The sequence below is a fragment of the Vulpes vulpes genome, chromosome 11 (genome assembly GCF_048418805.1).
Source record: "Vulpes vulpes isolate BD-2025 chromosome 11, VulVul3, whole genome shotgun sequence".
Lineage (NCBI taxonomy): Eukaryota > Metazoa > Chordata > Mammalia > Carnivora > Canidae > Vulpes > Vulpes vulpes.
Genome location: NC_132790.1, coordinates 62925973 through 62942687, shown reverse-complemented (window position 1 = coordinate 62942687; position 16715 = coordinate 62925973). Strand labels below are relative to the sequence as shown.

General features: G+C 40.8%; 2 protein-coding genes across 5 annotated transcripts in view; one reads left to right on the top strand and one right to left on the bottom strand.

The window, feature by feature from the left end:
- Positions 1 to 8833, bottom strand: part of DYNC1LI1 (dynein cytoplasmic 1 light intermediate chain 1) — a 48349-nt gene extending 39516 nt beyond the window's left edge. Inside the window, exons 1-2 of the mRNA XM_072726597.1 lie at positions 8467 to 8833; positions 8197 to 8270 (exon numbers count right to left, since the gene is read on the bottom strand). Of these exons, the coding sequence (XP_072582698.1) occupies positions 8197 to 8270; positions 8467 to 8612 (220 nt within the window). The 5' untranslated portion in view covers positions 8613 to 8833. The remainder of the gene's footprint in view (positions 1 to 8196; positions 8271 to 8466) is intronic.
- An 18-nt stretch (positions 8834 to 8851) lies between these two features.
- POMGNT2 (protein O-linked mannose N-acetylglucosaminyltransferase 2 (beta 1,4-)) overlaps positions 8852 to 16715 on the top strand; it is a 142922-nt gene continuing 135058 nt past the window's right edge. The window contains exon 1 of one of the 4 annotated variants that reach the window (XM_072726596.1): positions 8852 to 9353. The gene's annotated coding sequence lies outside the window, so the exon portion shown is untranslated. The remainder of the gene's footprint in view (positions 9354 to 16715) is intronic. The other 3 variants (XM_072726594.1, XM_072726593.1, XM_072726592.1) reach the window with 3 other exon arrangements.

Below are 16715 nucleotides of genomic sequence, written 5' to 3'. Positions count from 1 at the left end.
TACACAAGAAATAAAGTTCTTTTTTTTTTTTTAATTTTTTTATTTATTTATGATAGTCACAGAGAGAGAGAGAGGCAGAGACACAGGCAGAGGGAGAAGCAGGCTCCTTGCACCGGGAGCCTGATGTGGGATTCGATCCCGGGTCTCCAGGATCACGCCCTGGGCCAAAGGCAGGCGCCAAACCGCTGCGCCACCCAGGGATCCCCGAAATAAAGTTCTTTTATAAGACATCAACACTGTTTTAAAAAGATAACATAAAAACAAGAATCACATGAAAATGAGCAGTCAAAGCAAAACACTAATAGCTATCTTGGACACTTCCAGTGTATGCCATTGTTAGAAGTGTTTCACAAACATTATCTCCTATAATCCACATGATAATCCCAAAAGGTAAATAGTATAATCTGAAAGATTAAGCAATCTGCTAAAGAAGGGTCAGGATTAAAAGCCAGCAATGCTCCTAAACACTATAGACATTGCCATTGTACTTGGAGTAGCTTCTAGTCTTCATTCAAGATAAACAGGGATGACAAAAGGTAAAATTAAGTGGTATTCTGCTTCCCTTTTCTCCCAGGTTCCTCTCCAGTTGTGGTGGAAGGCTGAAACTCTTCTTGCTTTGCACAGGTTTGTGTACCTGATACCTGCTTTCTACATAGAGCTTTGATTCACATCTCCACAGCTATATTGGAAACATTATGGCCTACACAGCATCATGATAATCAGAACAGAAAGAATTCTAGCCTTCCATGTTCCTTCTTTATCCAAGTGAGATACCAACATTGTGAAGCTGCCATTTTTTATTTGGCCTAGCATGATATAAAACAAATCAATCTATTTTATCTGAAAGCTCTGGTGACAAGAGCCATGAGGGGTCTTTACTGGAACTACTTTTGGGCTCATACCTGCTATGTGGCCTTCCATAGGTTATCAGGATGACCCAGGCAAGGTGGGGTCTTTTGGTCTGCTCCCCATTTCTCAAAGAGCATCTCCTCCCTTGCCTCAGCTGGCAAGAACAGGGAGAGGCTGTTAATCAGCTGCAACATCTGCACCAGTAGTTCTTTTTTTTTCTTTAAGATTTTTCTTAAAATTTATTTATTCATGAGATACACACAGAGGCAGAGACATAAGCAGAGGGAGAGGTAGGCTCCCTGCCGGGAGCCCAATGTGAAGCTTGACCTGGGATCATGACCTGAACTGAACGGAAGGCAGACGCTCAACCACTGAGCCACCCAGGTGCCCCTGCACCCAGTGGTTCTAAGTAAACATGTATGCATGGCTGTTCAAAAACTACATCCCTCTAATACATCAAGGAGTATCTGCATAGTGGAAGTCAGACAAACTCAATTTTGAATCCTAGTTCAGCTGTATGACCTGGGGCTCAATAACCTCTTCTGTACAAGTGAACACACTGTATAATAAAGCAGAACACATAACACATGATGTTCCCATCCCATTTGTTGGCCAAAGCCCTACCTTTGAACATCATCATTCAGTAATTCACATTAAAAAATAGAATTTATCCTTTATAATTTCCCTCACTCTCACAGACTGACTAGACATGAACTGAAAACCACTGAGTTTAATTCAATAAACATTCATCACAGCCATAAATGCTAATCCCAAAGGTTAACAGTTCCTATGTTCCAGTAAGCCAAAGTTACACTAAAGTCATAGTTTTTAATCAACAAATATGGTATATATTCTATAGTTAAACTGCCTTTAAATTAGGATGCCAATTGTTAACCTATCTACCAGATAGGTAAAGATTAAAGTGCATAATCCTTACTGTTACTAATGGTGCTAAGTAAACAAGTACTCTCACATACAAATGGTAGGAATGTAAACTGGCACGACTTTCCTAAAAGACTGTTTGGTAATATACAGAAAGACTCTAAAGATATACACTTTTGATCCAGCCATTGAACTTATAGGAATTTATCCCAAAGATAATCCTGGGCAAATGGAAAATTAGACATAATAATAATAATCTGTATACACATTGATTTTAATTATGTCATAACTATATATATTATTCAGTCATTAAAAGGGAAGAAAAAAACCCAACCCTGATACATTAAAAAAAAAAAGGCACAAGCCTATTTGTTTAAAAAACAAATATATACACAAAGAAAATGAACACTGCTGTCTCTAGGTGGTGGGATCATGTGTTATTTTCATTTTCTTATCTTCATAATATTTTCTCTTACTCTGACAAGAAACATGTATTACTTTACAATTTAAAATAGTGACTTCCAATTTTGAGAGGACAGCGATTTAAGACAATTTTTTTTTGGTTCTTTTAATCCCAGTAAGTATGAAAGAATCTTAGTTAACAGATCAGAAGGTTGTAATTCACCCACAATCCCACAGCTTCAAATGGTAGGAAGGGCTAATTCCCAGACCTGGTGCCTCTAGGTAAGGATCCTACCACACCTGAGCTGCCTTGTGCCTTGGCCTTTTCACTGTGTGTTTTTTTTGTTTTGTTTTGTTTTGTTTTATTTATTTACGATAGTCAGAGAGAGAGAGAGAGAGGCACAGGGAGAAGCAGGCTCCATGCACCGGGAGCCCGACGTGGGATTCGATCCCGGGTCTCCAGGATCGCGCCCTGGGCCAAAGGCAGGTGCCAAACCGCTGCGCCACCCAGGGATCCCTCCACTGTGTTTTTATGGCTACTGCAACATGCTTCCTTAGTCTGCAGCCCACAGTGTTCTCCTCCCTATCTTAGCAAAATTCTACTCAGATACCACCTTTTCAGCAAAATCTTATGTGACCTATTTAGCAATTATTTCATACTGACATATTCGATTTTACTACTTGGAGTCTTTTCCTCCAAGAATTTATAAGCTCCTAGAGGGCAGGGACAGAGTCCTACTTACCTCTGTTTTCCACAGATTAAGATTTAGCAAACCATTTTATGCACAGCATATTCTAATAAATATTTGATGAACAAATGAATATAGAGATAATGTGTGAGGTCCTTCTAGAAGCTACTCCCGGGGATCCCTGGGTGGCTCAGAGGTTTAGTGCCTGCCTTTGGCCCAGGGCGTGATCCTGGAGTCCCAGGATGAGTCCCACATCCGGCTCCCTGCATGCAGCCTGTTTCTCCTTCTGCCTGTGTCTCTGCCTCTCTCTCTGTATCTCTCATGAATAAATAAATAAAATCTTAAAAAAAAAAAAAAAAAGCTACTCCCCTATTTTTAAGTAAAATAAGGCCCAAAAAGATTAGTCCATGGTTACTTACTTTCTGGGTCTTTTCTTTTTCCTAACTCAAGCTGTGCCCTTGTTTACTTGTGTTCAAGCTCTCTCTCAGAGCTGGAAGAAATATATGAACTCCTCTTAACATTTCTCAAACCTATGCTCAGACTATATTCTAGCCGGAATAACAATGACACTTTAAGTGAAAGCTCATCATCATTCATTCAGCATTTATTTACTGAGCCCCTATCCTGCACCAAACATCATATTCCATTAGCCAGAAAACTCTATTAAACTGGCATCTGTGCTTATTGATAAAATTGATGCCCATGATACCCTAAAGCAGGAGTCCACAAATGAGTACAGAAATCTGGTCTGCTGCCTGTTTTGGTAAATAAAGTTTTATTAAACACTACCACATCCATTCATCTGTGTATTGTCTATGGCTGTTTTGGGGCTATAAAGGTAGAGCTGAATAGTTACAACAGAGACCATATAGCTCACAAAACCTAAATTATTTGCTATCTGGTCCTTCACTGGCTCTAACCACTGTAAAACACCAATATGCCACTGATGTCTCAAAAACACTCACATATGGTATATTTTTAATATGGTAACATATCATACAGTAAATAATATTGTTAATTCTTTGAAAATTACCAATCCAATACCATCCATATCCATACCCAATATGTGGTAACATTCTACTCCTTATAGCATATTTCCATAACCAATCATTTAAGAAAACAGCATTAACATATTTCAACTGATAAAAATCTGTGTTTTCCAGAAGTCATGGATCCCAGTTCCTCACAAATTAATACTCTGAATGAACAGTCTCATTGTTTTCAATGTCAGTCCTCACATTGGAGTTACTTCTGTGAATAGATCTCTAGTTCCACTATGTATCTTGAGGTTTCCTACCAATAATTCAAGCATAATAGAAGCTAGTTTTATTCCTGAATAAGAAAGATTATTTCAAACATACTTTCTGAAGATGCCCAGCATTTTGTGAAGCTTTGATGGCTGCACATAATTCTGGACTAGTGCTTTCAGGGAAAAATATAGACTCTAGATTTCTTCCCTGGGTAGATTCAAACAGCCCACATCTACAAGAAAATACTTTTAGTCCATCTGAAATATGTGCTCAAAATATTTCTTTATAAATTTTTAATAACCACAAGCTTTAGAATTTAAGCAAATTAAAGAATGTGGAATCAGAGTTCAGAGATCACTAAATCCAAATATCTTAACTTATAGATGAGAAAGATGAGGTTTATGTCATTTACCAAAGGGCCAACTAATTTTCATTAATTTATATTGGCCCCTAATCAGAAAGTTACACTGATGTTCTATTTATAAGCCAGGCACTGTGCTGGGGGCCAAGATTATATATGCATCTTAGTAAATAATGAATTCACTTAATCTAAATCAATGATCTTGCAATGAAACAGATATATCAGGGGAATCACATAAAATTCCTTTAATATAAACCATTAAACACAATACCTTTTTTAAAAAATATTTTATTTATTTATTCCTGAGAGACAGAGAGAGAGAGGCAGAGGGAGAAGCAGGCTCCATGCAAGGAGCCCAATGTGGGACTCGATCCCGGGCCTCCAAATTCACATCCTGGACTGAAGGTGACGCTAAACCGCTGAGCCACCGGGGCTGCCCCACAATACTTTTTTTACAAAGAGATCTCTCCCTTTAGGGAGACAGTCCAGGGTATAGGTTAAGAAAGAATACTGGCTCTGGAGGTAGGCTATACAACTTAAGACTCCTGATGTTGACTCTTTCTGGCTGTGTAACCCTACAGCAACTTACTAATAACTCTGTGTTTGCTTCATGATCTTTAAGGGGATAATCAAATTCTGTAAACAATCCTTACACGGCTGGTACATATAAGTGCTCTATAAATGTTAGCTACTATTATTTTCCTTAGGGAGTTTTCTTAACAAAACATAGGAAATTAACCAAGATATGGAGAAAGCAGTGATTAAAACATAATTACAATCGTTGCCATAAAAGCTGATTAAATATAAAGGGTAAAGACGAAAAAATAGTTCTTCAAAGGGCAATATGTAAGCTAAGTCCTACTTAAAATATATACACGAGAAGTTTTGCCTTTAATATTAAAAACAAACTTTATCGAAGAACTTTCTCAAAATCTTTCAAGAAAGAAAATAGTTAAGCACTAATGTCATAGGTGTTTCTCAATTTCACTACGGGTCAGGCCTAGGTAGATTAAATGACTGCTTAAACACAAGTGACATGGCCACAGTGATGTCTTTCAATAAGCTGCATCCTAGAATCCAACAAATATTTAGACTTCACTTTAAAATAATTACTAGTATTTTTACTCAAAGATAGCCTTTTTAAAAAGTTACACAGTAGGAAGAATATAGGGCACTCACTCCCTTGCAAGGACTTTGATCAAGCTGGAGAGCCATGCCAGAGTCATGGACCACAGGGTCTTAAGCTGTGTGACCTCGGAAAACTCACTTAACAGATCTTTAAAATTCATTATCTCATCTATAAATTGGTGCTAACATCTACCTCTCAGAGTTGGAGGTGGTGAAAGAAGGGGGGCAGCAGAGATAAGCCAATGTTTATTTGAAAACGCTTTGAGAATAGCTCATACACATATATACATCGCGGGTCCTCATCCTCTTCTCCCTTTGGCAGTGAGAGGGAAGCCATGTAGCCAGCTAAGCTTAAGTTGCGATCTATGTTAGGGGACAAAGGCTTGATCATTGTTCCTATCTTAGGTTGTTTCTAGAAAAGTAAAACCTTGTTACAGTCTCAGATCTTATTTTTTAAATATAGGACTCCAGAAATCACCATAATTCATGAAAGACACATTAGGGCCAAGCATCCTCCTGCTTAGCACCCTCAAATTCATAACAAAGAAAAACACAATTGCTATTTATATATTTCTTCCCTCCACTAGCACAGAGTGAATGCTGCCATAACATGTGATGGTAAAATGTCTTTAAGAAATCTTTACAAGTATTTTTAAAAATTAACCCTATTTATGTAATCAGTATAAAAATCTGTTCTTCCAAAACTGAAAAGCACTCTGATGAAAATCTCAATAGCACTCAAAGAAAAATTTAAATTTCATATATATTCGTATAACTTGATACTAGATGGAACCCTACAAACTATTAAGCTCATAAAAAAAGAAATTTAATCTACTTTAAGTATGGAAGGATAGGAGTGTCTGGGGCCTCTAAGTACATTCAGTCACATCCACTGATCCAGTGTCAAAGGCAAGTTTTAAAAAGGGGTTAAAAAAAAGTATGGTGCAACCTCAGCACAAATTAGGAACATCAAAAATGAACAAAACTGTCACTTTTGTTTCACTACAAACAATCATCTAAGAAAGATCTAATGCACAGGACTAATTGGGAGGAACTTACAAAACGAAAACAAAGTTCAGGAGTCTTAACCTTACAATGGCATTACTTGCAAAGAAGTCTTATTTAACTTACAGTCATTAAAAAATAATCCACTTCAATGAAGTCACATTAAGTCCACTTTAGTTTAGCAATTAATAGTAATTTGTTTAAATTAGTAAACTTAAAACATTTTCTAGGATTTTTTTTTCCTTGCATTTGGATCCTAATCCATCTCTGCTCTATAAATATCACTCATGTGGACACTAATTCAATTTCCCAAAAGAGAATTCTGATAAAACATTTTCTAATTCAGTTGAGAGAAATCCATCACAAAAAGTCACCACGCTGTTATCACTTTGTAAGTATTATCTCCTTCAGTTCACCCCATAACTCTAGGAGGGAGCATTATTATTTCTGTAATATCCACTTTAAAGATGGAGAAACTAACTTAAGATCATAGGGCCGTAACTGAACCCAGGTTAATATGCAGTGGGTACTTCAATCACATTAAAAACAAGGTAAAGCAAATTTTTCCAACTACCTCCGTGTAATTAAGAACATCAAGAATCACATTTTCTAGATTGGCAGAAATTCAGGAAAAAATAAGCAATCTGTTTCTATCTAAACATTTTTATTAAGAGTAGACCCTGTCATGTAGCATCTGACTTCTTTGTTTCCTTTCCTGTTCTTTAGATATACATAAAAATAGTCTTGAGACACCAATACCAAAGCTTTAAAATTTAAACATCATTTTATAAGCCAGACGTCAGTATCTCCCATTTAAAGAATATGAAAGACATGTCTTTTGTAAATGACTCAGGAGCTAAACCTGGAAAAAAAATGTGAATCTGTGATTTATTCTCCCTCAATGTCCTCTACGCCCACCCTCAGAATCAGTAAAGAAACAACATACATAACTTCCAGAGAGCAAAGGAGCTACAGAACAGGAGAATTGAGACATTAGACCATTTCTCCTAATTACAATCGTTTGGTGGAAGGGACTGGACTAGTAAGGTGTTCTCTTGCCCTTTACAAATTTCAGAATTATAAGGAACAGTTAAAGGCATTTGCAACATGAGTCCATTGTACCCGAAAAAGCTGAATCAAGTAAGAACGTTTACCACGAATACCAGGTCTCAATTTCTCGCTTCTCTGTCAATTATACAGAGTCAGCTATTAAATATTAATGGCATACCATTTGCGCCGGAGCTCTTGCCAACGAGCCTCCCGCTACCAATTTTCGTTATGAAAGAAATACCGTCCTTATTTTCTGGGTAAACCCCAACCTCCAGAATCTCTCCGATGGGCTACAGCATTCGTCCTTCCCACGGGAGACTGCCAGGGCCACCTCCACACGCAGGGGAGGGCGGGCCCCCTGCAGGTCCCGGGCCCGGGGTCCCCGTTCCCCTTGTACCCCAGCTGTCAGCGACCGGTCGGGCGGCGGGGCGGGGCGGGGCGGGGCCGGGCCCCGCGGTCCGCACAAAGCGGCCGAGCCGGCGGGCGGGGGGCGGGGGGCGGGCGGACCCGGACCCTGACCCAGGCCGGGGTTGGGTGGGGGCGCCGCGGGGCGGGGCGGGGCGAGGCAGGGAACACTCACCCAGCAGCAGCACGTTCTTCCCCGCGGGGAGCTTGGAGCGCGAGCGGGTGGAGACCTCGCTGAGGATGCAGGACCTACCGGGGAGCAAAGGCGCACGCTGAGGCCGGGCACCAGGGCACCAGGGCCCCACGGCGGGAGGGACCGACCCGGGCTCGGCGCGCCGGGGCGGGGCGGGGGCTGCCCGGAACGCAGGGGCCTCCGCACGGGATCCCGAGGGGTCCGCAGGGCCGGAAGTGCCAGTGGGGACCCAGGGCTGGGTGGGGCCGTTACCAAAGGTTCTGCCCGTCCTCGTCGTCGCCCGCGGCGGCGCCGCCGTTGCCCGAGGCGAGGTCGTTGGCCAAAGGGCCCCCCGCGTAAGTCGAGGCTAATCCCGGCGGTGAGGAACCGAAGGAGCCGACTCGCCCCACGGCCGCCATCTTGGTCGGGAATCACACCACTCCCGGCAAAGCTGAATGAGCTCGGCGGCGGCGGCGGCGGCGGCTGCGGCGGCGGCGGCGGGAACCCGGATATGGAGCATTCGGCACACGGGAGCGGGGCGGGGTCTGCGGGGGCGGAGCCGCGGGCCCTGCAGGGACTGCCGGAACCGGGGAGGGCGCACTGCGCGTGCGCTGCAGTCTCTCGGGCGCGCGTCTGCAATGCGCGTGCGCGGGCCCGCGGCGGGCGGTTGCGCTGCCTACCGGCTCCTGCAGGAGTCGGCGCGTAGACGAGCGTCCTGCCACCCGGCCCGCAGCGCTGGGCTGCAGCAGAGCGGCTTGGGGTGTGTCAGGTGAACAGCGCTCCCTCCCACTCTTCAGTCGGGTCTGCAAACCCCGCAGCCGGCGTGGAATTCCTGCACTATCATTGCCGTCCCCCACCCCCCTCCAGCCCCCATTGGAGCTGAGCGGCGGTCACCCGCCTACACCCGCACTTCACCCGCGCCAGGATGAAAATGGGCCACCCCGCCGCAAAAGAGGCTTTGTGCAGCTGGAGTCCGGAGTGTGACTGGGGTCCTGGATTCCGGGGCTCTCTACTTTGCATTCTGGCCCCACCTGTGAAGCAGGTTCCACTGGCCGCTAAGTAGCTGGGTGGCAGAAAAAGTACTGACTGGGCTTGCTTTAGTAACAGTCTCGATGTTTTCGTAGGAGATGCTCCGCGTGAGATTTGACAAGACCCAGTAGGTGAGTTCTCTATACATCCAGGCAACAGACGTTTATTCAGCCCTTACTTACTATGGCAGGCACAGTTGGCACTACGCACACTGGCGCAGATGGAAAAGAACCTAAAGTAGCCCTAAAATAACTTATTTTCTGTAAAGATTTTACTGATTAAATTGATTTGAATGTCTGAGCCCCACCTCCAGAAAGAGTTGATGGTTTTAAGGCTTGTCCTAGTACATCTTGTCAGAGCTTTTTCTTAAAATAGTGTGGCCCTTTGTATATTATTGCTGTCATATTTAAAGATCACTTGCTAATATGTGATTTGATCATTGCTGTTAGGCTGGTGAGAAAATCCACAGCTAAAGGTTGTATTTGTTACACGTTAACAGTGCAGTTAGAAGCCTAGAAGGCTTTGGAGGCTGTCAAATCTGAGTTGAAATTAAGCTCTATCAGTAACCATAGGCCATTTCCTTAACCTCTCCAAGTCTCAGCTACCTTATTTGTAAGATGAGGTTAAAAGGACCTAGAATTTTTATGGAGATTCAATGGGATGATTCATGTAAAATGGCTTAGAACAGTGACTGACAAATCTTGAGTGCTTGGTACACACTTATGTTTCAAGACTAATGTTTTCCTTTACCGTTCAAACCATTCCTATCTGACTAACCCCTAAAATTGATAGGCCTAATGAACCCCTGCAGCAAAAACTCTTCCATTTTTTGTTAGTTTGTTTATATGGTTGGAAAAGGAACCAGAACTCAGTCTTGGGACCCCACGCTTTCTATGCTGACAAGCAGAACGGGGACTTCTGGGGGAAACTGGGTGTTTAAATCACTGCTGTAAAGGAGAGCTGTATACTGCACTTGGCCCCTCTGAGAGTTGATCTACTCTCTGTATTTTACTCTCATCTTTTCTTGTCAGAGCATTATTTTCCTCAATTTTGTTTCTCTTTTTTTAAAATATTTTATTTATTTATTCATGAGAGACACACACACAGAGAGGCAGAGACACAGGCAGAGGGAGAAGCAGGCTCCATGCAGGAAGCCTGACACCGGACTCGATCCCGGGTCTCCAGGATCACGATCTGGTCTGAAGGCGGCGCTAAACCGCTGAGCCACCCGGGCCGCCCTCAATTTTGTTTCTATATAGAGCTGTCAGTTTCATATTATACTTCCTTAGGCTGGAAAGTATTAAGTTGGTATCAGGCTGCTAATGCCCTATGACTTCTAGATGCCCAACTACCCACTTATACTGAGGTTAAAGTTATATTCCTTGTGGTTTTATAATATCCCTATCCAGAATTGTTCCATTAAGATGGCTGACAAGAGTGGTCATTTATGAGTGCCTATCATGTGCCAGGCACACTACATGTTATGGTTTGCGATCCTCATACTTTTTAAAGAATCGGTGAAATTAAGTAATTTACCCCACAGGATGAAGGTAGATAAACTGAGATTTTGGCTTTCCAACCTACCAAATGGCCCAGGTCAAATTACATTAGAATAAATGTCCTGGCAAATTTAGATGTATTATGATAAATATCTTCTACAGAAATTTCTACATAACAAGAATAGGGAACCTTTGTTGTATAAGAAAGTCTATAAAAGAAAATAATCCAGTAGTCCCTTGGAATTTTTGTTATATAAATGCTATTTACAATTGAGCTATTTCCTATACTATGATTACTTTTTCTTCTTCCCCAGCTTTTGTTACATCCAAAATTAACAATTGTCTTGGTTTTTCATTTGCTTAGATTTCTATGCCCTTACCTCTAATTCAGTCTCAAATTCTTGTCTTCTCATTAGGTATTTAGGCAATTTATCTTAAAGACATCTTTTTAAAGATGTCACCTTTTGGTGACCTGCTTCAACTTGGATTAGTTCTGTGTGCCTAATTCAGAGCTGTCATCTTGTACTCGGGATTTCCTTTGCCTCATTCCTCTGCCTTCTCTTATTTTAGTGGAGAACTTCCTTGAATAGTTTTTATGAGGAAAGGTGTATGGATACATTTTTGGAGACCAGGTATTTAGGGCTACCAAGAACAGGAAGATTTAGGCCCAAAGGTGAAAGAGGAAGGAGTGTTTATTAGAATCCAGAGAGAGCTGCAGTTATAGGAAAGAATTTCTCAATAAGGTCTGTGACTTCAGTAAAGGAATACAGCACTGACTTCTCTCTTTCTGCTCCCTAGTATCTTGTCAGTATTTCATGTTGGCCAAACCCAACCAGAAGCTAGAGGACAAGAGAATTCAAGTAAAGAAGTCCATGCAGATCTACCTCCCAGAGCACAAAGAAGGATGGAGAAGGGTGGAAAGTGGATCTGGAGGGGCAAACGAAGATATGCAGCAGACCTTATGTGTTTGAAAATGCATTTAGTATGTACTCACTTAGGGATAGTTTGGCTGGGTATAGAATTCTTATGTTGCAGATTATCTTCTGTTAGGTTTTTAAAGGCCTTGACCCTTTTCTGCTAGATTCGAATGTTGCCACTGAGAAATTCAAAGCCATTCTGATTCCTGATTTTTTGTTATGTGTTCTTTTTTTCTCTCTCCTTGTATGCCTCCAGACCTTCCACAGATTTCCACTAACACGTTCACCGCCCCCATGCCACCATTGTCTATAACTTATCAATTTTCCTGCGTATAATTATCACAGAAGAATAATCTGTACTCTTATATAAAGCAGTCTCTCCACTTAGACACTAGATTCCATCTCTTCTCAACTCTAGGACATTGCTCCAATTATTCTCCCCCCTTTTTCTATATAATCATTTGTGATCTCTACTATATCATTTCCATTAGCATACCAACATGCTATTCTCCTATTTAAAAGAAGTGTCTTTCAACTCTGCTTCTTCACCAGCTAGTGCTACATTTCTTTTCTCTCTTTAACAGCAAAACTCTTTAAAATAGTTCTTTATTTGGTACCTTCAACTCCTCCTTCCCTTACCCATGAAACACTTCAGTCAGACTTTTATCCATCTAACTCCACAGAGCCTGTTCTTATGATCAATGACCTTTTTTGCTAAATCCAATGGTAAATTCTCTATCCTTGTCTTTCTTAACCCATCAGCAGTGCATGGTATAATTGGTCACTCCTTGTGGATATCTGTCTTCACATGGCTTCTAGGTCATCATGTTCTCCTGGTTTCCATGCTGCTCTAGCTGCTCTTTCTCAGTTTTCACCATTTCCTCATTTTCCTGACCACTTAATGTTGAAGGACTGCAGAGCTAGATCTTTGTTCCTCTTCTCCATCTATACTCTCTTGGTGATCTCATCCAGTCTCATTACTTTAAATCTCAAATGTATCATAAAAACTCCCAAATTTATCTCTCTAGCCCAGAGCTCCATGTGGAACTCCAGATTAATATATCCAGCTGCTTATTACCACATCTCCACTTGGACGTCTAATAGTACATTTCAAACTCAACATGTTCCAAGCTGAACTTTTTATTTTTTAAGATTTATATATTTATTTGAGAGAGAAGACAGAGGGAGAAGGAGAGCCAGACTCCCTGCTAAACAGAGAGCTCAATCCCAGGACTCTGAGATCATGACCTGAGCTGAAGGCAGACCCTTAACTGGCTGAGCCACTTAGGCACTCCTCCAAGCTAAACTTCTGACTTCCCCAGAAAAAGCTCGTCAACTCAAGATCTTCCCACTGGGTAGCAACTCCTTTTTGCCCAAGTTATTCTTGACTTCTCTATTTCTCTCACACCCCACATTGAATCCATTAAGTATTCTGTAGTCCCTACCTTACAAATATACCCACAGTCCAACTTCTTATCATTCATACACTGACACCACCTTGGGTGAGCTATCATCTTTTTCCTAAATGACTTTAAAAAGCTCTTCAACATGGCAACTAGAGGGCTCCTTTAAAAATATAAGCCAGACCAATACTTAGGGTGCCTGGGTAGCTCAGTCGGTTAAGCATCTATTTTCCTCTCAGGTCACCATCTAGGGGTCCTGGGATCAAGCTCCACATTAGGCTCCCTGCTCATCAGGGAGTCTGCTTCTCCCTCTCCCTTTGCCTGTATGTGAAGACAGATTTACCTTTAATTGGAGGCCCTCAACTTCATTAAATTCATCAGTAATAGGACTCTGTTATTGTATGAGGAAGTGCTTAGATCCTACTAGAATGCCCCTGAGGTGTACCACAGATGTCTTTTTTAATATGGTTTCTAATTTAGCTGAGCCTTGCGGCCTGGAAGTGGGAAATGGAACACTAACCAGAGGAGAGACCACTCCTTTCTCCAGCTTTCTTCTCCTACCTAAAGGAGGCTGCACACCTCTGTTGACTATCATCAACTTCCTAAAGGCCACAGTTGGATAGTCTTTATCTCAAAAGGGATCATTTGGCTGGCACAAGAGCTCTGCGAAAACCAGTTTGGGAGGGGAGCTTTCTATGGGGCTGAAGTGAGGTGATACTGGCTACTTCCTCTTTTTGTTAGGGATGGCTTCCTCTGTGTTTGAGAACTGGGACAAGGCAGCCACCCCTTGAGCTGCTTCCTGTTGTACCAGCTCCTACAGGCTGCCTCCAACAGATTTCCAAATAAGACTTTGTTCACCCACTGTGCCAAACCCTGGCAATCACAGTTGATATAAATGCCAGCTGAAGAACCAAAAGAAAAAGAAAAGAAATAAGCAAGGAGATGAGTGGACCCTTGAAGTTGACTCTGTGAGTAACTCAAATAATTAAAATAGTGTTGGAAAGAAGTTCAGTAATTAAGTAGTCCCCATCCACTGCTCAATGTATGTATCCCTCCCTCTGCCAAACAAAATGGTAATGTTAGAACTGGCTGAGTCCTTGCTTACAAACTCTCCCAGCAGGAGATCCAGGGATCCAATTAGAGGGAAAACAGATGCCCAGCATTGCTTATTTTTGCTTTCCTTTGAGTCATGTTTATCTCATTCTAGATACCTACATAGAATGATTGAAATGATGGGTATCTAATTCATTTTTCAGTCACCAGACCTTTGAATTACAGATCTAACCTCTCTCCTACTCAACTAGGATTTTTATCAGGTCACCCCTCACAGAACTTCATATCTTAAAGAAAGGGTTGGGGAAATAAATACCTGACAGGAGAAATAGACTTTCTTAGTGTTTTTGTTTTTCCTTCATAGAAAATACTAGAAAGAAAAACAACTCTATTCCTAGGTCTAATTTTTTTTTTTTCATTTGCTTAGAAATGTATCATTGAAAAAAAATACCTATTGAATACTTTCAAAATTCCAGGATAGGGTATAATTAGAATTGCCTTTTCATTTCAGGATCAGCTCCTCACCACGATATCTGTATCCATTTCTGGAAAATGGTGATGAATGAAAGGGGAACAGCATATAGATCAATTCGCATTCACAGTCACTGCAATGCACAGGGAAAACAAGACTTATCTTTTAGGCTAGTAGAATGTTTCTTCTTCATATAAGTGTTGTAATTATCTACTTATACATTTTTAAATACAGAATAGATAGGATTTTTAGAATGCTTAGTTGTCATTGTTGTTTCAATCTGTTCTTTACCACTGAAAAGAAGAAAGATTCACTGATTATAGTAGTTAGATATTTATTACTTATATTTTTGGTGAATCTCCTTATAACTAAACACTCTGAAGTTCAAGTCCATTTACTTTTATTTCTTTTAAGATTTTATTTATTAGAGAGAGAGAGCACGAGCAAGGGGAGGGGCAAAAGGAGAGGGAGAAGCAGATGCCTTGCTGAGCAGGGAGCCCCACATGGGGCTTGATCCCAGGACCTTGAGATCACGACCTGCGCCAAAGGCAGACACTTAACTGCTTAATTGGCTGAGCCACCCAGGTGCCCCCAAAGTCCATTATTACCTTTTTTAAAAAAATAGTGATTTTAATGTCACTTAATTCTTAGATTTCCAGTGTTACTCTGCCACCCTCCTTCCTAAAAGAGAAGATAGCCATTAACTGATTTTATAGATCGAGACCTGCAAACATTAGTCATAAAGGTCATTAAGTTTTTCTGCTTTTGGTGCTCTACATAAGGCAAAATGGAAAATATGAAATTCCCTGGTATTTTTGGAAATGTGCTATCTTTTGTAACTGCCGGTGATACCATATTCATGACAATTTAGTCTGCTTTAGTCTAGAACTAATTATGGTCTCATAACTTTTAATAAAAGTAAGCCTAGAATTATAACGTATTATATTCTGTACCAACAAAAGCATTATATGTCTCTCTTTTTTCCCCACATGGCAGAAGATGAAAGAGTCGCTCAGTGGGAGACTTCTTTTAAGCAAAATTAATCAGTTATTTGACACTCTATAAGATCAAACAGTTGTTTATTTGAAGGTGTTTAAATACAGTCTGATGATCCTAAACTTTTTATTGCTAGGAAACAAAGAGTTGCCTAGTAATGTGAAAGTGAAATCAAGAAGCAGAATGTCCTTCTGATCCTTCCTCAGTAAATCTCATTTAATCTTATCTTGTATTTCAGTTTATGCATTGGTAAATGAAGAATAGCTAGGTAACCCACTAGAATTTGCACCTTGACATATATATTTACACACACACAAACATCTTTTTCATAAATTAGCTCTAATCTAAGCAATGTATTAACCATATGATCTCATGGTTTAAAATTTTAAATAGCAGCAATATCATATTGAGTCTGATATTTTAGACTCCATCCATACCATCAAACCTAGTAGTAGATTAAAATAATGTTAATGATAAATTGAGTGATACAGACAGCTAATCTGCATCATTTAGGTGAAATAAAATGTTTGGAGTGCAGCACATCAAGTCATGGTCACTGACAGTCCAGGCTCTGAAATCAGACCAATTTGAGTTCACATCTCAACTCTGCCACTTACTAAATGTTTGACCTTGAAGTTGTTTAAACTTTGAAACATCAGTTTGCTCAACCCAAATAGAATTGTCATGAAGAGTTAACAAAATCTGACATATTGTGAGGACTCCATAAATGTTGAAAGAATATTTACTCTTATTTGAGGTATAACGTGTTTTACAGAGCAGAGTTTCTCTGTTCAAATGGTTTAAATATTCCCCAATCCCCCAGGAACCTTGTTAAAATGCAGATTCTGGTTTAGTAAGCCTGTGTGGGGCCTGTGAGTCTACATCTTTAAAAGCTTCCAGGTTGGTATCCATAGTGCTTGTTCACAAACCAAGGGTATGCAGGAGAAAGAACACAAGCTTTGGATTTATCCATCCATGGACTGGAATCCTGCCTCCACACATGTTAACAGTATGACCTGGCCAAGGTCAAGCTTCCTCCTTTCTGAGATGAAAGGAATAATATGCATTTCTAATGACATCAGTTTTCATTTAAATGAAAAATAGTGTATTCACACAAGACCTGCATATTGTATGTGCTTCACAAATCTAAATT